The following is a 19,587-nucleotide window of genomic DNA, read 5'->3' as shown; positions in this document are numbered from 1 at the left end:
GGATTTGGGAATTCTTGTATCACACCACTCCTTGTTCTGTGCTATGAGATGCCTGCTGCATTTTACGAGGCAGCTTTTAAGGCAAGATACTTCAGCTGTTACAGTGGCAGCACAATGTCGTAATTTATAAGTAAAAAGAAATGCAGTCTAAAATTTTGATCAGTGGCAGCACAATGTTGTAATTCATCAGTAAAAAGAAATGCAGTCTAAAATTTTGATCAAAAGGAAACATGGAATACCACTAACTCGTACTCTTTCAGTCTTTCACTGTTATCTGGAATGAGAAATAAGCTCAGAAGCCGTGTCAGTAACATGCTGGGATGCACTTTGCCAAGCAGAGAACATGCTCTTTATTAGTAAGTAACACTGAGAAAATAGAATTTCTTAATAATAAAGCTAAATACAGTTTAGTAAATTAAATGACAAAACACATTCATACTTACAGGGTCAGTAACAGCAACCAGTCGTTAACATAACACATTTTTTATTACACTGATTGATTCAGTTTAGCTGACTACCATCATCTCCAGGTCTCTCAAACTTTCATTTTAAAAGGTGTTAATAGACACTTAAAAAGGATATTTTTGATGCTCTATACTGAGTCATTATTTATATCTATTTTATTAAGCCCAGATTTTTTAGGTTTTGTACTTAGGCTGAAAATTGAGCTCTTAAAAGTACACTATATTGGTTAGAAAAAATTCTTACTTTGACAGGAAAAATCCACAAGATAACTGTGTATCACAATATTTCATTTGTGGAAAGAGTATTTTTGACAGGGTGATTTCAGACTTAGGAGGGGAAAATCTATTGTGGAATGTTTTTGGGCTAAACCTGTTTGGTATGTTTAACTTCATGGGTACTCATTAGTCATCATTATCAATAACTCTGCTAAACTGCAGCTGACACTTTGCTCCTCAGTAACATTCTCCGTCTCTCACTGTATAGATATTTTGGGTAGCCTGGGAGCAAATTTATGGGCTCAATTTTTACATGAAGTCAGGATGTTTCATTTAAAGCTACTGGCTTCCCCGACTTGGTACAGGAAAAAGAGCATATTGTTCTATTTCAGGGAAAAAAAGAAACAAATCTAAAATTAAAAAAAAAAAAAAGCTGTGAAGATCTCTCTTTGACTGGATATAAAATTCTCTTACTAGTTTACAGCTATTCCAGAAGAATAGATATTTTTAGCAGTTTCAGTATTTTTATGACCATTACAGCACAAGATTTTCATGCAGTATTAAATTTATAAGAACACTGTGATTTCAAAAGCAATTTTTTCTCTATTTCCAAACAATAGGCCCACTGAGTTCGTGGTTAAATTCCAGTGCAGGGCTCTGACACCTCTGAAATGTGTTTGCAGCAGTGACTGTTCCTGAGCAATGCACAATGGTTCCGAGCTCTGATGAGAGGGGTGTCACTCACCCATGAAATGCCCAAACTGGTGTTTCTTGAAGCTTGAGGAGGGTCTAGATAAACATTCTAAATATATTGCCAAATTCCTATTGCCAAATTCCTATTACATGTTACAGGACTGTCTTAGAACCTGTTTTAACAGTATCTGTGATTATGGATATGTCTTACAGAAAATACATGTAAAAGGAACAAACCCCGTGAGCTCATTTTATACAATGTAATTGGCTGGTTTGATATTCAGATTACTTTGTCCTACTGGAAGTGCCCATATCCCCACAGCTGACTCATGGATTCCCAACATTTTTTGCATGCAGCTGCTGCTGAATCAGACCCCGTAGGATTTATGCTTATGTACATCTTTTTCAGAAAAGCCCCATCTTTTCTTTGTTGCAATCCACATCAATAGCTTAAAACCTTCCTAAAAAGCTGGAAATGTGTTGGATCAGAGGTCTTAGGAGTTTGCAGCATGGAAATGACTGCAAGTTAAGGCAGCCTTGAGAAGAAGCTTTATTCAAACCTGCACGAGGTTCTCCATACAGATGACTCCTGCCTGCCTGCAGTGCAGGGTGAGGGCACTGGTGCAGGTACACCGAGATGCTGGGATGGAAAGGCATCCCTGAATGCTGCCTACTGCCTAAATCCAGCATCCCTGGAAGTGTCCAAGGCCAGGTCAGACGGGGCTTGGAGCAACCTGGTCTAGTGGAAGGTGTCCCTGCCCATGGCAGAAGGATGGAAGGAGATATCTTTAATTTGGTTCCATCTCCCCCATGAGCAACTCACACTGGGACCTGATGATCCATGAAAGTTAATAGAAACCTGCTGTTAACTGTCCCCTTTGAAAGGGGCTGACTCTGGAGGACACTTACCATACCACTCATCCACCCAGGCAAATGCCTGCCGGTGACCGATCAGGAGGATGTCTCTGACCACCTGCAAACAAGGAAAGAGTTAAAGGCCTCAGCAGCAACAAAACATCTCACCCATGTCTTTCAACAGGATGGAAAGTGAGAAACCCTCTGACAGTTTTGTGTCTAAAAAGACATGCTGGTTCTCAAGGGCTCCTAGTCCAGCTTCCCACTGGAAGTAGATCTGTTGCCAGCACTGAATCATGGCTTTGACTAGCATGGGAATCCATTTGGGAATGTGTACAGAATCCACTACTCTTTGGCCAATTAGACATTCTGGATCTCTTCTATTCCTTTCTCAGTTTTTCAAACATGTAGAAGGTTAATACTGTGAAAAATTTTATCACTTGGCAGTTACGCTATTCATTAATTGATTTTTTTAGTAGACTGATTGGAAAGCTTTCCCACTATCTGTTTCTAAGGAATTCTGCACCTCATTGCTATGTGTATGGGAAATACTTCAGCTCATATATTGGTTACAGCACTGAAAATGTTATTGATAGTTTCTCTCAACCTTAGGCCTGAGCAGCTCCAGGCTTTGTCAAGTTTGTACCCAGACTGAAGTCCTGGGCTCTGCTCCAGATGTTTTAGACCTCGTGAGAGGTCTGAACAGACTGGCTCGAGCTCCCAGGCTTCTCCACAGCCATAGTCACATTCCTGTGAGTGCTTGAGTTCTGCTTATTTGAAGGATAAGAAACAGCTCCTGTTTCACTGACCTTGTGTACAAATTGCTCTACTCTGGTTTGAAGTCCCCAGACTTCAAATTTCACAGTCACAAGTTTGTAGGAACACATAATTGGCTGGTGTGTCTCTCTCCAGCCTTCTTTCAATTGGCCTCTCCCAGTTTTCTGTGACTTGAAATATTTGGGATCCTGCAAAACAAAGAAAACATACAGGGACATGCAGGAGGGGAAGTCGTGTTTGTCAGTTTGATAAAGTCAAAGTTTTGATAAGACATAAAATATTAAAACATGCTAATAAACATTAGGAAAAAGTAATAAGAAATTGATTTTTAACATGCACTAGGATATCCTAAAATCCAATCCTAGCAGTGAATTGATGGCAGCATATTCTTGGATATGCATTGACAATCATATCATCCAGGATGTTTTCTGCTATAAGAAAACCTGTTATTGCAAGTCATTACAGTGCAGTGCATTCCAAGGGTTATTTATGGCCTTTGGTAGGGAAAAAAAAAAAAAAAAAGTGGCTTCTTCAGAGCCTGCTTTTCTACTGTCCCTTGGTGTGAATTGCTCATACTTTCTATCCATGCCTGTCTTCCTGAAATCATGTCCAGTTGGAGCTTTGACACTTCAACACCGATCCTGACAATGCCATTTTCAGTTTTAAGTGAACTTGTACATCCTAAGCTAAGTAGGAAACTCCTGCAGTTCAGCCATCTCTGGTTATATCTGAGCTATGAGCAATCACTGAGTAATCCCAACTTTATTTCTCTTTCAGAAACTGGGAAATCAAAGAAACTACAACATTGAAATTACAACGTAATTTCATAAAACCATTAAAGGCATTAGCTCATCTTTTTAAAGCTTACTTTCATCTGTACAAGATAGAGTTTTATCTATGAAAGTGTTATTTTCCATATTGGTATAATTCTATTTCCCTTTATGCCCAATCATGCTAATTATACCTTGTAAATAGAAATAATTTACAGTTAACCACTGATTGTCAGAACTTGAAAATTATGTCATTTCAGAAAATTCATAGTGGAGCTTCTAAAATCTGTCCTGAAAAGTAACCACCAGTGCTCAGCTGTGTTCTTTCCCCAGTGCTGAGGTCTGGGAAGATCCTTTGTTATAAAAGCAGTTAAACATGTACTTAAACAGTGCTTAAATGGATGACAATCAGGAGAAGAACTAACAAATTTTCATAACTACTCAGATCATAATTTTGTTTCATTCAGTATGAGCTTATGCATCATCCAGCATTCCTGTTTCCTACTGTTTAGTTATCTCTTGACTTCTGGTTTTATCATAAACGGAAGCTCTGCCACTAAAGCTTCTCTACAAAGCTCTAATAAGGTGATAGTCTTTCCTCCCTGTGAAAGTCACTGCTTTTATTGCTGACACAGGCTTTGCAAAGGGGAGACTTTGAGCTCACAGTATAATAAGGTTTCAATGTTAAATCACCATAAAAACAATTCAGCATCATCATTTATCAGAGCAACATCCCCCTGTACAGCACAGCTCATGGTCACAGGCTGCTGCCAATCTTCTCACCCAACAAAGCTCAACCACAGATGGAGCTACACATTTTCTGGTTGAAAGAGTTTAATAATTGATCATTGCCTGGAGCAATCAATATAATAATAATACTAATAAAAAGAAAAAAGGGAAGAAGGCATAATATTCAGAAAGGTGTAACATTCTAGTAGGAGATTCCTTGAAAAAAGAAATAATTGCAGAAAATATGATTTCAAATATACCTGCAAAATATTCCTGTGTGAAACAAGAATCTCTAAAAAGGAAAATATTTTCCTATAAGTCAGGGTCTGCTCTTTCTTACACTCACATACAGTGCTGGTGTGATGGAGCCATTGCATTGATTCAGCATTTCAGATACACACTTTAATAATTCTGAGTGTTGTACTTTATAACCCTTTGTCTTGGTTTGAAAAACAGGTGTCTCCTAAGGAAGGCAGAAGCCTCCCTTGGAATGGCAGATGCAACCCCTTTCCCTCTGAGTTATTATAATTTTGATATCAAGGGGCTTTTAGGCAAAGATGTGGGAAATAGGAATAACAGTTCTTTACTGTTCTATATCTGTATGTGTATAACTGTGGGGGAATAGAATTACTGGGATCAATAAAAGAACTATGCAAGCAATAGGCCTGGAAGTTTTAGGCTTGTGTGTGAGAAAACTTTCCATGGGAAAGTCCCTGTGTGAAAGATAACAAGCAGGCCTGAGAAACAGAGAGGGAGTGAAAACTTGCAGCTGTACTATCCGGGAGTGAACGAGGGAGATGAGCACTGAATTCTTTTGATCATAACAAGACTATGGAAACTTGCCAATTTAAGTCCAATTATGTAGAAATAGAAATGTATATTGATAAGCTTTAAGCCACTTAGGAGTTAACAAGCTGGGATACTATATAAGTGCCTTTGGACTGCTAATAAATGGAGTTTTATGGAGTTTGCTTTATCAACCATATTGGTTTGGACTGTTTATCTCTCCCCCCTGCCGGGGGCCTGGGCTCCTCGTCCCACTGAGCTTCTAACATATAACCAGTCAAACAAACAATAACTGTGGCAGTAACAGCAATCAATCACAAACCCAGTCCCAGCCTTCTCGGCTGTCAGGCCCTTTCCCCTCGGGTGCAGTTCCGCTCGCAGCCAGCAGGGGCGCTGGCGGCTCCCGGTGAGCAGGGCAGGTGCGATGGTTCCCCCGCAGCTGCAGGGGGCGCTCCGGAGCGAGCTCGGGGAGCACACGGCTCTGGTGCCCTGGGATCCCGGGGAGGGATGGGACAAAGGAGCTTCACAAAGCCCTGGGCAGCCGATCCTGGTGTCCGGCCGGAGCCTCGGGAGCAGTAGGCTGGAACGGCAGGCTGGAACAGCAGGGATGAGCACAAATCCTGGAGGACAGACCAGTTGTACCCAAACAGGGAAACCCCCCGGAGGTCTGGGCAGGCAGGGTGAGCACGGCTACAACGTAGCAAAGGCTCGAAGCAACGGCAGGGCAGGGCGGCCATGGCCCAGCTCCGAGTGCGGCAGGGAAGACTGGCTTTGGGATCCCAGGGCTTTCTAGCAAGAAAAAGTAGCTGAAGAAAGCAGACTCCTCTCTGTCCGAATGCCAGAGACCCAATTGCCCACACATCTGGATGAAACAAAAGGAGCAGCCAGGTCTTTTGTTTTTCTTAAGCACCCAGCTATTTGTTCTCCTAGCAACATGTATTGGGCGGGGGGGGGGGGGGGGGGGGGGGGGGGAATTCCTTTAACAGGAAAAAAAAACCAAAAAAACCAGGAGAGCTCCTAAAACCCCAACACCCTTCAGAGATAACCAGATCTATAATGGAATAACTTCAGTGCAGTCCAAAGGGATTTAATGTAATCAACTTGAGTCAGTATAAAATATTGAGAATTCCTAAAAATGAAATAATGAATAACGGCCTTGCATCACTGCTCGGTCCTAAGTTCTATGAGTTGGGTCTGGTTTAGTTTGGGGAGTTTAACCCAGCAGACAAGGGGACACAGAATGAATCACTCTGAACTTGGCCCCTGAATCACCCACTAACTGCAATGCAACTCATCCATGACATAACTCCCAGGTGCAAATTCCCATAACAGCACCCAGGGATGCCACCTCTGCATCCCTTAATCCTGTCTCTTTTTCTTGAAGGACATGAGGATTAGTCACAAATTGTCTGGACAGCTCCACAGGAAGAGCCAGATGATGACGGACGGTACAGGCAGCTCACATCAAACAGCTCTTAGGAGATTCCTCCCTCTCTGAAAACATTAACATATTGGTACTATAAAACTGCAGACTGATGAATGGAAGCCAGACCTCAGAGGAACAGATTTCAAGCCTGCTGTATGAAAGATAAAGGTGTTAAAGACTTTACTGAGTGCTTGCTCAGGGAGGTGAGACTCAAAGGCTGCACAAGAGTCAAGCAGAGGGATGTAAGGCACACAGTGACACTGGGCAAAGTCAACTTGAGAATTTGATGTCTGGGCCATCAATTCAAAGGGCACAAGGGTTTGACAGAGGTGAGCTGTTGTAAGGTAAAGTAATATCCCTGGGCTTTAACCCAGCTGCTAAAAAATTACGTGTTTAACAACATCTTGACTGTTTTAGAACAAATCCTGTCTCAGCACTTGTGCTATGGTACATACAAGGAAGCCTTTAGGGGAAGAACCTGTACATTCACCTCTATATTTTGCATGTAATTACACCTTTCCTCAGCCTCTGTTATTTACCACAGCCATGGGCAGCAGGCTTTGCCAGAGGGACTTTGGTGGGACCAGGACTGCTCATCTTTTGCTCTTCAATGCCTGCTCCAAAGCCCACTGAAATTAATGAGAACTTGGACAAGAATGATTTTATGTGCCTAACTCGTGGGTTCAAATTGCCAGATTAAGACTCACAACCTGGAATTCTTTCTGCAATTAGGCATATAAGGTCCTTCTATAACAAAAAACGAAGCAGGGCTGATAATTTTCCATTAAAAGCAACTAGAAATTATAGTGGCACCCAGCACTGCTTCTCTCACAGCACACATACTTGAAGCTTTTCTTCTTATGACTAGAAACTGGGCAAGCTGAACTTTGCTCTGACTCCACTTTTATGTTATTATTTAGATAATTAATTTTGTGTGTTTCTTATTTTTGCTTTTAGACACCCATGCCTTTCTTCCTAGAGAAGGCATCATCCAAAGAATACTGGGTCTATGCACTATTTTCCCCTTGATTTATCTACTGGTAAAATCCTCAATCTGTTTTAAATGTAATGGCATAGCTAAAATCTTTTTGTTTAAATAACCTTTTCGTCCTTTTATCAGACAGAATTTATTAGGAAAGCCCATCTGGCAAATCCTTTTGCTAGAGGAGCAAAACCTACTCTGTATTTGCAATACATTATTGCCAGGTGCAGAGTGATTTAAAAATAGCACTTCTGCCAACAGAGCAGAAACGTAATAACCCATGAGCTGGGCTTAGTTGAGAATAAAATGTAAAATTACAATGAAATAAAAGCCCCTGCATGTGGGATATGGTTTCAAACATAGCACTCTCCCAGGGTTTATTACTTAGACCACGAGTCCTGGCTCAACATGGTTATTGTTGGAGTATATTATTTATCACTTAGCATTTATTCACTTAACTTTCCTCACGGACGTCACAGGCATCAGACATGGAATGGTAACGCCCTTTCCAGTAAGCAAACACCAACACAGCACTGGGTTGTTGCAATGCCTTTTCACAATTAATTCTGAGCTGTTACTTTGTACTTGGAGTTAAATAATGAAATGCATTTGTTGCTTACAGAAGATCTCCAAATCTGCATGGCACACTTGCCCTCAGTTCTGCCATGGTATCAGGCCTGGTTGGAAGCTGCCACTCCACCCTGGAGCTGGCAGCACCTTCTTGTGTGTGCTGGGAGCCTGTATGGGACACCTTGGTGTTGGGGTCCCTCCCCCGCGCCCTGTAGCCCTGAGGGGAGGCACGGGGTTTCCCTGCCCCTGCTCAGCCTCGTTCCCCATTGGTTGGTTTGTGTTCCCCTGCGCGGGCAAAGCAGCTCGGGTGCTGACTGTAGGAGTTCCTCGGCAGAGCCCGGCCATGCGGCTGGGGAAATAAACATCTCTGAAACATCTAGCAAGAATCCGTCCATATATATTTCTTTTCCACGGGACTCCTGGTTGGATATAGGCGTGTTGCAGTATCCCCACTGCAACATAATGGTGGAGATTTGAGGGCAGAACGATCCCCGATACCTAAGCGACTTTGTGTGAGTAAACCCTGGAAACTTTGGATTCTTCTCCTTGGTTTTGTTTCGCTATTCCATATCTGGACTATGGAAGAATCGTGGGAAATGGGGCTCTCTGAGCCACAGAAAAAAATGTATCTAAAAGTAAAAGGGATCCTTGAACAACAAAACAAAAAAGTATTGGAACCGGGAGATCTTGAACACTTTTTTATCTGGCTTTTCAAAGAGTTCCCCTGTATTTCTCTAGACTTACTTTTTGATATCGGACCTCCTGGATATTCTCAGGAGTGTTTCTGGGACGAGATCTATGATAAGCTAAGGGATGGACGAGTGATAGAAGCTGTCCGGGGATCCTTGGTAATCAGCGAAGCCCTTGAGGGGCATTTGTATGGTCCCATTACCCCTAAAGCAGAAGATCATACTTCTCCCGTGGCCGAGACCGCGCGGCTGCCATCCCGGGAGCGTATGACTGTAGCCGTGCCAGCGGAGGTGCCTGTGCTGGATGCGCCCGGCCCCCTCGGGAGCGCGCGCCTTATCGCGGACCCCATCCCTGTCTCGGGGTCCCCGGCCACCTGGCCGCGAGTGAGGGAGCGACGCCGCAGGCGCCATGGGTGCCGTGGGCCACGAGCAGCCAGGAACCGGAGGTCAGCGTGGAAGCCCGCTCTGAGCATACGGCTCGGAGAGCCCTGTGGAGGGAGAAGCGGCGGTTTCCACAGCGACATGAGAAGCCGCGCAGCGCAGCGCCGAGCCGAAATGAGGCCGCTCTCGAAGCAGCGTGGAGTTTGCGGAGCGGAGCCGCTCACGGGGTGTGGGGGCAGCGGCGATGGCAGCGCGGGGCCGCGCAGAGCCCAGACACGCGCCGGAGCGGGGCCGTGCAGAGCCCAGACACGTGCCGGAGCGGGGCCGTGCAGAGAGCGCAGAGCGGCCGCGGCGCGGGGGCCTGACCGAGACGTTGGAGTCGGCGAGGCGGCGGCCACGCGGGACCGGCACCCACGACAAACATGCAAGCATGTGATGGGAGACGTTCTAGCGACGAAAATCACAGGAACTGTGAAATGGTACAATGTAAAAAACAACTATGGATTTATAACACGAGATGATACAGGGGAAGATTTATTCATCCATAGAACTGCCATTAAAAGGAATAACCCTAAAAATTACCTGCAAAGTGTAGGAGATGGGGAAGTTGTTCAATTTGATATAGTGCAAGGAAAGAAGGGTTTACAAGCAGCGAATGTTACTGGGCCTGGAGGTATTCCCGTCAAAGGCAGCCGTTATGCACAAAATTATAAACAATATCCATTCCAGCAATTTCCCTACCCACAGCCTAATTTCCCCTTTTACCCTATACCCAATATGAACCCTTTCCTAAGTTTACCCTATCCCCAGTTTATTCCTAATCCGTTTTTCACTCCATGGCTTCCTTATACAGTTCCATTTCCCTACAATTCCTCTCCGATGCCGATGGGGGGATGAAAAGGGGGAGGGATTGAACCCTCTCCTGCCTCAGTTTCCCCACAGGCATGTCCAGAGAGTTCTGTCTCCCTTCTGTCAGCCCTAAGGTGTTCCGGAGAATCTGTTTGGACATTTAAAGACTCAGGAGGGTGGCTTGTTTTGTTTTGAAACTGTTCTTGTTATGTTTATCCAGTTGTCTTCATTCTCCTTTTATTAAAATAAAACGGGTGAGATGTTGGGGTCTCCTCCCCCCGCGATGCAGCCCCGGGAGCCCTGAGGGCACAGACACACGGGGTTTCCCTGCCCCTGCTCAGCCTCGTTCCCCATTGGTTGGTTTGTGTTCCCCTGCGCGGGCAAAGCAGCTCGGGTGCTGACTGCAGCAGTCGCTTGGCAGAGCCCGGCCATGCGGCTGGGGAAATAAACATCTCTGAAACATCTAGCAAGAATCCGTCCGTATATATTTCTTTTCCACGGGACTCCTGGTTGGATATAGGCGTGTTGCAGTATCCCCACTGCAACACCTTGGCAGCCTTGCCATCCTCCTGTTTTCCCTTGCTGCTTGTGTGGCCATTCCAGCACGGGCAAAGGTCCCCAAGCTGAACTTGCTCCCAGAGGTGAAACTGCACCCTGCTTGTGCCATGAATCCTGTTCTCTCCCTGGAAGTACCCAGATGTCCCTGAAACAGATCCTTCCTTCCTTTTAATGCCTGGATTAATTTTTTCTGACTCCTATGGCAATATCATGGTGCTTTTGAAGTGCAATCATTTTTTCCCTCTTTAAGCTGAAGACCATTTTGTTTGATCTTGAATTTCAGAACCAATCACGGGTTTAATACCTGTCATCTGGCATTTCAGCATCAGCTGTAGTTGCTAGGTTTTGGATTTCAGCTCTTATAGCCAGGGCTCAGGAAAGATTTCTTGATGTAAAGATGCTACTATAAACATTTATGTGGAGTCATTTTTTAAGGACTTTTAAAAAAATTTCCATTACATGGTATTTTCTGGAAGATCCAGCTAAATACTTAAGAACTGTAAATATTGGGACTGTTCTGAGGTGCTAAAATATGATAATCCAGCCAGCCTTTATGTAAACTCACATACTAAATGAGTAAGGAAAAGGAAATGTTTGTAATTTTGGCATATCCTGCACTGAACTCCTGTGCTGACAAAGTGCCCACACTCACTGGGGGGCTGAGGCAGCTGGATTATTTCAGCTACCATTATTTAGTGATGTGACAGAGGTTTTGTTTCTCTGAAAGCACCTGGACAGAGGTAAGGTGGACCTATCACAGAGCAGCTGTGCTAAAGGAGAAAAGCCAGCAATGGAAAAAGAAAACTGCAGCAGCTGCATGGAATATGTTTAGAAGCAGCCTGAAAAGTTTATTCCATTTGTTCAGCTCTCTGTTGCTTTGTCATAAACAGGAAATGAAACATTGTTAATTCTGAGAACTTGAATATGTTTGCACAGAACATTTTGCTCAGTAGCTCACATTCACGGTAAATGTTTTATTTCACGAATGATTCACTGGAGGCCCTCACTTCTCAGCATAGCTCAGCTTTGTTCTTTTCTATATTTCAGACAAATATATCTGTCTATATAGCTGGTGATACATATTCATCGATGGTAAAGTCACAGGAAATGACTTCACAAAATGTACAACTACTCTTACCTGGCTGGTACATTCTCTGTACAGAAATACAAAACTCTGTATTTGATGCCATATGTACATCCAGATTTGGAAACACGTGGCTCCTTACAAACAGGCAAACCTGTTATCTGGAATCTAGAATCAACCTTTCTCCATTTGAAACCTCACATTTAAACTTCTTAAAACTTAAAGGATTAGGCCCATGCTTGTAAAAAAACCCTATATTTAAGATGTGGCTACTTCACGACGGAGTTTGTAGATGGTCATGAAGTTAAAGGGAGGTCACCTGCTTTGGGATACCTGAATTGCTGCAGTTTCACCTCCTCCAGCCTTCTACAAGGGCAGACATCAGCTCACCCCCACGAAAGACAGAACTGGACTCTGTAAGTGGTTGTAACAGCTCACAAAATGTCTTCTGATTCACTATTGACTTGGTGATTTTCAGTCCTCCTGTGCACACTGCCAGATAAGCCCTTCATCCTTAAGGGAATCCCAATCACTTGGATGATTCTGTTAAGAGATCCCTCAGTATTACTGGCAGAGGCTCCCTTAAAGTGTCCTGCCATGAAGCAACAGCTCTCCTTAAGCCTCCAGCTAGCTGGATGCTTCACTTTTCAATTTTAGTTAATATTTAGAAGGAGAGAAAAGAAAATAGGCACGAAGTTGAATTCAATCATTTTCCCTTCAGCCAGGACATTTTCGTGGAACACATTTCCTCTCTCAGCACCGGTGAGAATGAGCTGTTCAATTCAAATGGAATATTATATATACAAGGATGGTTTATACATTTTGTCTTTTTATGTGGGAATCACTATTATGTAAATGAAAATGGAATCTATTTATAAGATTCGTGTCAGGACAACTGAAAAACTTCTTTTTACATCATAGGTGGCAGGACGCAGTGGCTTTGTCCCTCTACCATCAGGCTCATAAGCACCAGCACTGAGCAAGCAGTGGAAGTAGTGTGTGAAGGGTTTAAATTATTTAAGCCACTCTCTAGTATGAAATATTACAGCTAAATAATGACATTTGGTGTTAAATCTGAAGTATATTTTTAATTGAAGAGGAATGTGTTTTCATCAGGATGTAAAGAAAATTAAAGCTCATTTCTAGAAGCTGCCAAACACACTGACCCTGATAAAGAACTTGCTTTATTTTAAGCCTGTGAAAGAGCCACTGAAATGGAGAGATTACTGACATGCCTGAAGTTAAAATTGTTCTCATTGGTCTTTCTGGATGGGAGTCAGGACATTTATCCTGTGGGATCTAATTGTTAAATCCTGAGGATTGCACTTCACTTTTCATCTTTAAACTTAGTATCAGTTCAGATTATATGATCTAAAAGCAGCCAAATTGTTGTTATTAGTGCAACTAAAATACCTCTCAAAAGCTTACACTAACCAGGTTTAGCTATCTCTGAAGGTGCTATTTGGGAAACACAAACTCTTTATCATTTGCATAGAATTACTGTTCTGATTGAAAACAGACGGAAATTACATTTACGAACATTAAAAATTTTTTATAGTCTCTAAATTATGTAAGAGGCCTCATCAGAAATGGGAATTTGGCTTCATGTTCATCATATGGTAGCATAAAAACCCCATAGTTTGTAAACTTTGGAAGATCCACTGTTTTCAACTATTATTAATTCACTATCAATTACAGCATGTGCACAGTTAAATGCTGAACATGTTCTTACTGCTCTGTATGAATTCTGAAACAGAGTTTGGTAGTCAACAGAAAAATCATCCATCAGTACAGAAAAAAACAACAGATGCTGGGCTATTTTTGTTGTTTAAACCCCTATAAAATTCCATTTTGCTTGGAATCGGGTCTTTGGATTTGTCCTTGAAATAGCAAAACAAAGACTCTGAAATGCTTTTCTCCTTTAAGATGAGCTTGGTTTTCTGTATCAGGAGATTAATAATAGGGAAATTATGCTTAATAGTTGGATATTAAAAATGAGCAGGAAAGTTGCAAAACTGGATGTTACCTTTGTGTTTACAAGTTCTGAAGTGCAGAGACTGGGATGAAAAATCTCACAGGATTTCTTTAAAGTACAGTCAAATGCTGACCCATTCCATTAGCAGCTCATTCCTAAATGGAGCCAGAATCCATGGAGTTCATATAAGATGACGGGACCAATAAGCTGTTTCATGAGGTGTTATATAATTTTTGGTACTAAACAGATGGGTTTCATTATCTAAGGAAAGTAATAAAATTACTTTTCATTCTGCTGTAGACTCAGTTTTGGTTTATGACCCGTACATAACATTCAAAATAGGATCTATATAAATGGAAGATAACAAGTACTTGACTTTTTTAGTCTGAAAATTATGTCTCCTATAGTATAGGAATATATTCCTTGGCAAGTCTTCACTTTCTATCCTAAAAATGATTATGTAGTCTCATTTTAGATAGTTAAACAGCTGCCATACTCACTGCCAGCTATGAATATAGACTTGGCTCCAGAGGCAAATCATATCTCCAAAATTAAATGCAAGCATAGATCTGATCAGTCCTCTCTAGCTGTTTGTTGTGAACCATCATTTTTCAATTCTGAGATTAAAACATTGAGACCTCATCCTCATTTGCATGGTGGCTGCTGATTTCAAACAGTGAATTGCATTGACCTAGAAGAAACATGCTCTTCAAAGATGTGCTCCATCAAATATACATGGGACCAATTTCCGAGGGAATTTTCGGAGAGTGACTGTGCCTGCTGCCATTGATGCTTTTTGGCAGATCTGCTGCACTCTGCAGTGTGCTTCAGTCCCTCTTGGTCTTGTGTCATTGTTCCCCTCAAGCAATTGTCCATCAGCCCTGTTGTCACTGCAGCACATCTGTCCTTTGCCGGGCTTGGGCACTTTGCAGGACCTACTGTTCAGGGTGGGATGCAAGTAAGAGATGTTTAAAACTGCTCAGATCTGCAAACTCTTCACTGAGCTTCATAATGCAAAGAAAAGGCGTTTTCTAGTTTGGAATAATTCAGCTGAATATCAAAGGTCTGGTACAGGATATGTTCTGATAAGGATAGGAAAGCATTTCAAAGAATCATCTGCAAAAGAAAGTGTCAGGCAATCTAGACAGAGAGGCTGCTGTCTGCTTCTCCTCTGACCAAACGCTTTTGAAATATTACTGACCAGCAAGATTTTATACAAAAATAAAACGGTTTTGATTCCTATCAGGGCTCTTCTAAAGCCTCTTACCTTCCCTTCCTCACCAGTTCACAGCCAAGTTGCCTCTTACCTCTGATTCCTTGTAATAGCGCTCGGGAATCTCATCACTGGCAATATCAATAAAGCAGACTTCTCGCTCCAGATCTTTAGCTTCTTTGTCAAAAATCTGCAGGAGTTAAAGAAATTCAAAGCTGTTACAGAACAACACCCTCACAAAATCCACCTGGAATAACTGTTACAAGCAGTTTCAATGACTTGTGCAACAGAATGTATTTTAGGCTTATGCCTGAACGGCTTTGTGTAAGATACTTGAGTTTTTGCAGGAACATGGTCACATTCTCTACCCTACTGCACACATTGTGTTCAGCACTTCCTGCTCCCACTGCTGTTCTTTCTTGGATTTTTTGAAATGGAGACCTTGATTACAAACAGTAAAGTCAACAATTTGGATTGGTTTTACTGTATTCTCCAATCTTTGTACTAGAGTCTGTCACTGTGAAAAAAACCCAACTCTCTGGACTCGGGGTGTTTTCACCCTTTTCCCTCTAAGAACTACAGCAACGTACAGGTGTTTGCTGGGAACACTCAGTCTAAGCTGTTCTTACACTGAGAATCAAAATTTTGGTTGAACTGCCTCAGCGGAAGCTGCAAGCACACATATTTCAATTCTTTAGGACCTCGTTTGGAACAGCAAGTCTCCTGTTCTATGCAAGGCAAACGATGGGGATATTTTGAAAATCCAGGTCATTTGCAGCTGCAGCACAGTATCCTTCTGTGCCTGTGTCCATAATTTAATTATTTAGGCATCTCAGTGACCCATGTGACTTACACTGCGTCTGCAATACATTTCCCTCATGATTCTGAGACTTAGAAACAGCGCCAATTTAAAAGTCTACCATGAATTAGAGCCATGAAATTCAGGGAAGTTGTGCATCTACTGTCAGGATCACAATGTGCTTTTTCCTTTGGGGCACAATGTTCTATAGCTGAAATTTTCAGGAAGCAAAAATATTTTTGTTTTCTTTCTTTCTTTCTTCTTTTTTTTTTTTTTTTTTTTTTAATAAATGCAGTGAATTCTCTGTTGATTTAATTTAATTCTAGAGGAACAGTTAAAAATACAAAATGCCAGCAACTCTTTAGTAACAGAAATGCTACTTCATTACTTTTGAAAGCATTGGGGTTGCCCAGTTAAAGCATTCAAAAAGAGCAATGGACTCCAGTGAATATAGGAACCAGCTGGTAGGAAGAACACGGCTCAGGAAATCATCCTTCAAATACAGGAAAAGCTGAAGTTTGACTACAATTTTAACTTGTCTTGGTAGTGAATAAAACAGGCAACACTGGAGGCTCACTGAGCTGGATGTAACATGTTCACACATCTGACAGTGCAGAAGTACTGAGAAAGAGAAACTCCATCCTGGTTTTATTTGTATTATTATCCTTCTCCAGTTGTTTTGCAAAAAAATTATGTTGATTATTTGAACAAATTGGTGCTGGGCAGCCCTTCCCTTGTAGTGCTCCTTCTCTGAATTTGGTACGTTGATGTAAATCACTTCTGTATTTATATATATAATATAGGTCACCTTTTATAAGCTTCCTCGCTTGCTTTTTGCCTAAACAAGTTCAGAAATACAGGGCAGCCCCTGATGAAATCAGTTGAACTATTTCTGGAACAAGATGAATTTCACCATAATCTCTATAAAATAATGGAAATTGCTCTTAAATGGACATTAGCAGGTCAGTTGAGGCTCTGAATCTATCCATGGTTTAGGTACAAGCCCCATAAATTCAAGCACATGCAAATCTCTGCCCATTTGCAAGGACCTAAATGAAGATTATTACCTAGTATCTTATCCAAAGAAATGTGCCATGCTCTGTCCCAGGCTTGATCTACATATTTCACCTCATATGAAAATAGTTCTAAATTCCTTTTCTCTCTTTAAAATGCTGTGATGGAAGTGGGGATGACAGATGCCTTTGCCAATCTGTCAAAACCAGGAGGAATTTTTCAACCATTTCAACGATGCCTTATTTGCTGCCAAGGCTGTCTCTGACCATTTCCTCTATTCCAGAAGTTTGCTGTATGACATTCTCACTTCCCTTTGCCAGCAGAACTTGATGTCTAATCATTTATGCTTCTCCCTTTCTCAGATTGTCCTCACAAGATTTTCAGCTAGAGATTTAATCTTCTCATTCTATCAGCAGTTAAAAATAAGAAGTCATTAGAGAACATGACTGATTTCTTTCTTAGCTCCAATTCTGTTATTGCCTCTCCTAGCCACAGAATCTTGGATTGCCTGAAACCCTGTAGGGAGGATGGGTTTATTGTGGTTGGGATCAAAAAGACTAGAGAAACTTGAAAGTTTTAAAGGAAAAGATTAAAGGCCACAAAAAGAAGCATAAGGCTCCCAATCTGTGCAACTGTATTTGCAAATGTGCAGAAACTGAATGGTGAGAACAATCTGTATCCTTGAGAAGATGATGTAGAAAGACAGATTATTAAATATTATATTGGAAAGAACTGGACAAGCTTTACATTTGGAAGCCAAGTAATTAATTGAGATTAAAATACACAATCAAATGGAAAACAAAGAGCAACATTCAGACTGAAGTGGCCTTTTTGCTGTGGGCTTTGGTTTTACTTTTGGGAGGGTAACATGACAGCTTTTTTACAACAAACATTTATTACTTCCTCTTCCTAAGAGGGATGAAAACTCAGCATGATTTAGACTACATCACCCACAGAATGACAGAAAATGGGAGAAAAGTTTCAACTGGGTCTTTTTTAGGACTGTCAATGGTTTGTTCTGGTGAAAATTAAAAAAGCCAAAAAACCAAACAAAACCCCCAAAACAACCAACCCCCCCCAAACCAACCAATCAACCAACCAAAAAGTCAAACCCAACCAACCAACCAACCAAAAGAAAAGCACACAACTCCCCTCCCCCCCAGGCAGGTGATTCCAGAACCTCAAGAAAGACAGCTCATACAGGATGCTGCAGAAATCTAAGTCCTGGTGAACTTCAATTTCATTCCCTTGTTTCCCTCCTGCCCTACAAGGACATGTCCTGGCATGTCCTTTGCTAGTGACTTCCCTTTTCCTGGTAGCTACAGGAACAGAACAGAGTCAGGTTAGGAGATGACAGGAAATTTAATATCCTCTTTTCTATAAGCGTTTTTTTCTATTTTTTTCCTTTTTTTTATTTTCAGGCTAAGTTGCTGGCTTCAGTTTTATTCAGATGTCATTTATCTAAAATTTAACTTTTATGGCCAATCCCCAGAGCTAACCTGGACTGGATATAAACAGTATAAAGCCAGCTTCTGCTGAATGCATTGATTCCATCCGCACTGGCAAACTCCTCACTCATCTGCACTACCAGGATGCCGAGGGTCACATCCGTGCCTCTGGCTTGGCTTTACTTCATAATACATGATTCTCTCTTGTGATGTTTTTTTCCATCTTCAAGAGCAAAGGAGCCATCCAAGGGATTACCAGCTGGAAGGTGTTTGGCTCTGTCATTATTACAAAATGTTTTTTTTTCCTCGTTTAAACATGAGAAGTTTGTGATCAGAAGGCTGTAAAGAGACAGCTAATTCATGGTAGGGTTGTAATTGTGGTAAATATTGCAAGAATAATCCTTTTCTTCCATTAAAAAAAGGCACAAAATAGGCACTCTCCACCTTGAAATTCTCATCTCTGCAGACTGCCATGGCCAGAACCACTGGCTACTGCTGCCCAGTGTGTTGCCACACACCTTGAGCAGGTTGTGTCACCTTCTCCATTGCAGCTTTCATTTTTCTGAAGGAAAACTCTGACTCAGAATTCGATCCATGGAGTTCATTCAGTGTGTAACTTTTCAGTAAGTCATGCTCCAACCTCAGCTACTTCCAAATTCCCTTAATTTCCTTTTGAGATTTATTTGGGCGGAGATTACAGGAATTGACCAATTTAAAACCTGTTCCATGGATAAAAATATTTATGTGGACACACATAATTGGGAGCAATTTTTCTATGGAAAAAGATTGAATCTCTCTTTGATAACAGGGAATTTGGCTCCCTGAACTGGCTGGGAATATCCCTGTGTGCCACAGAGTTGGAGAGGCAGTTACATATTTATCTGCAGCCTTGCTCCCTGCTCCTTTTGATCTCCATGTCACGACTTCCCTATTATTCCATCTCTTATAAAATATATCATTAAGATTTGTACTTTCTGGACAGAGAAATGGATTTTTATGTAATTATGTCAGAGAAGTTATGCTTCCAAGACTGTAATAGACTATAATATTTACTGGGATTAGTTTTTTTAAGTCACATCTAGTTCAAGTGCCAGATTTACTGACTAACTTCAGTAGTTCATTTAGAAAAATCAAAAAGTAGAGGCACAACCATATCACTTGTTCACACTCTGTCAGTGTGGGCCTTGTCATATGTTCTGCGATAGCCATATGTGCTTGGGACATACGATCAGCAGTTCAACAAAGAGAGCTCTTCACTCAGGAGGAATTTCAGCCTAACCTTTCCACTTGTTTGCCTTTATCTTTTGAG

At 41.7% G+C, this 19,587-nt stretch overlaps 1 protein-coding gene across 1 annotated transcript in view; it reads right to left on the bottom strand.

Annotated features, from left to right (window-relative positions):
* The window catches only part of PITPNC1 (phosphatidylinositol transfer protein cytoplasmic 1), an 83,957-nt gene that overhangs the window by 4,059 nt on the left and 60,311 nt on the right, over positions 1–19,587 (bottom strand). The window contains exons 7-9 of the mRNA XM_069032963.1: positions 15,112–15,207; positions 3,038–3,193; positions 2,283–2,346 (exon numbers count right to left, since the gene is read on the bottom strand). Of these exons, the coding sequence (XP_068889064.1) occupies positions 2,283–2,346; positions 3,038–3,193; positions 15,112–15,207 (316 nt within the window). The remainder of the gene's footprint in view (positions 1–2,282; positions 2,347–3,037; positions 3,194–15,111; positions 15,208–19,587) is intronic.

Source organism: Aphelocoma coerulescens, chromosome 18, assembly GCF_041296385.1.
Source record: "Aphelocoma coerulescens isolate FSJ_1873_10779 chromosome 18, UR_Acoe_1.0, whole genome shotgun sequence".
In the NCBI taxonomy this organism is placed as follows: domain Eukaryota; kingdom Metazoa; phylum Chordata; class Aves; order Passeriformes; family Corvidae; genus Aphelocoma; species Aphelocoma coerulescens.
This window is presented reverse-complemented; position numbering and strand designations above follow the sequence as displayed.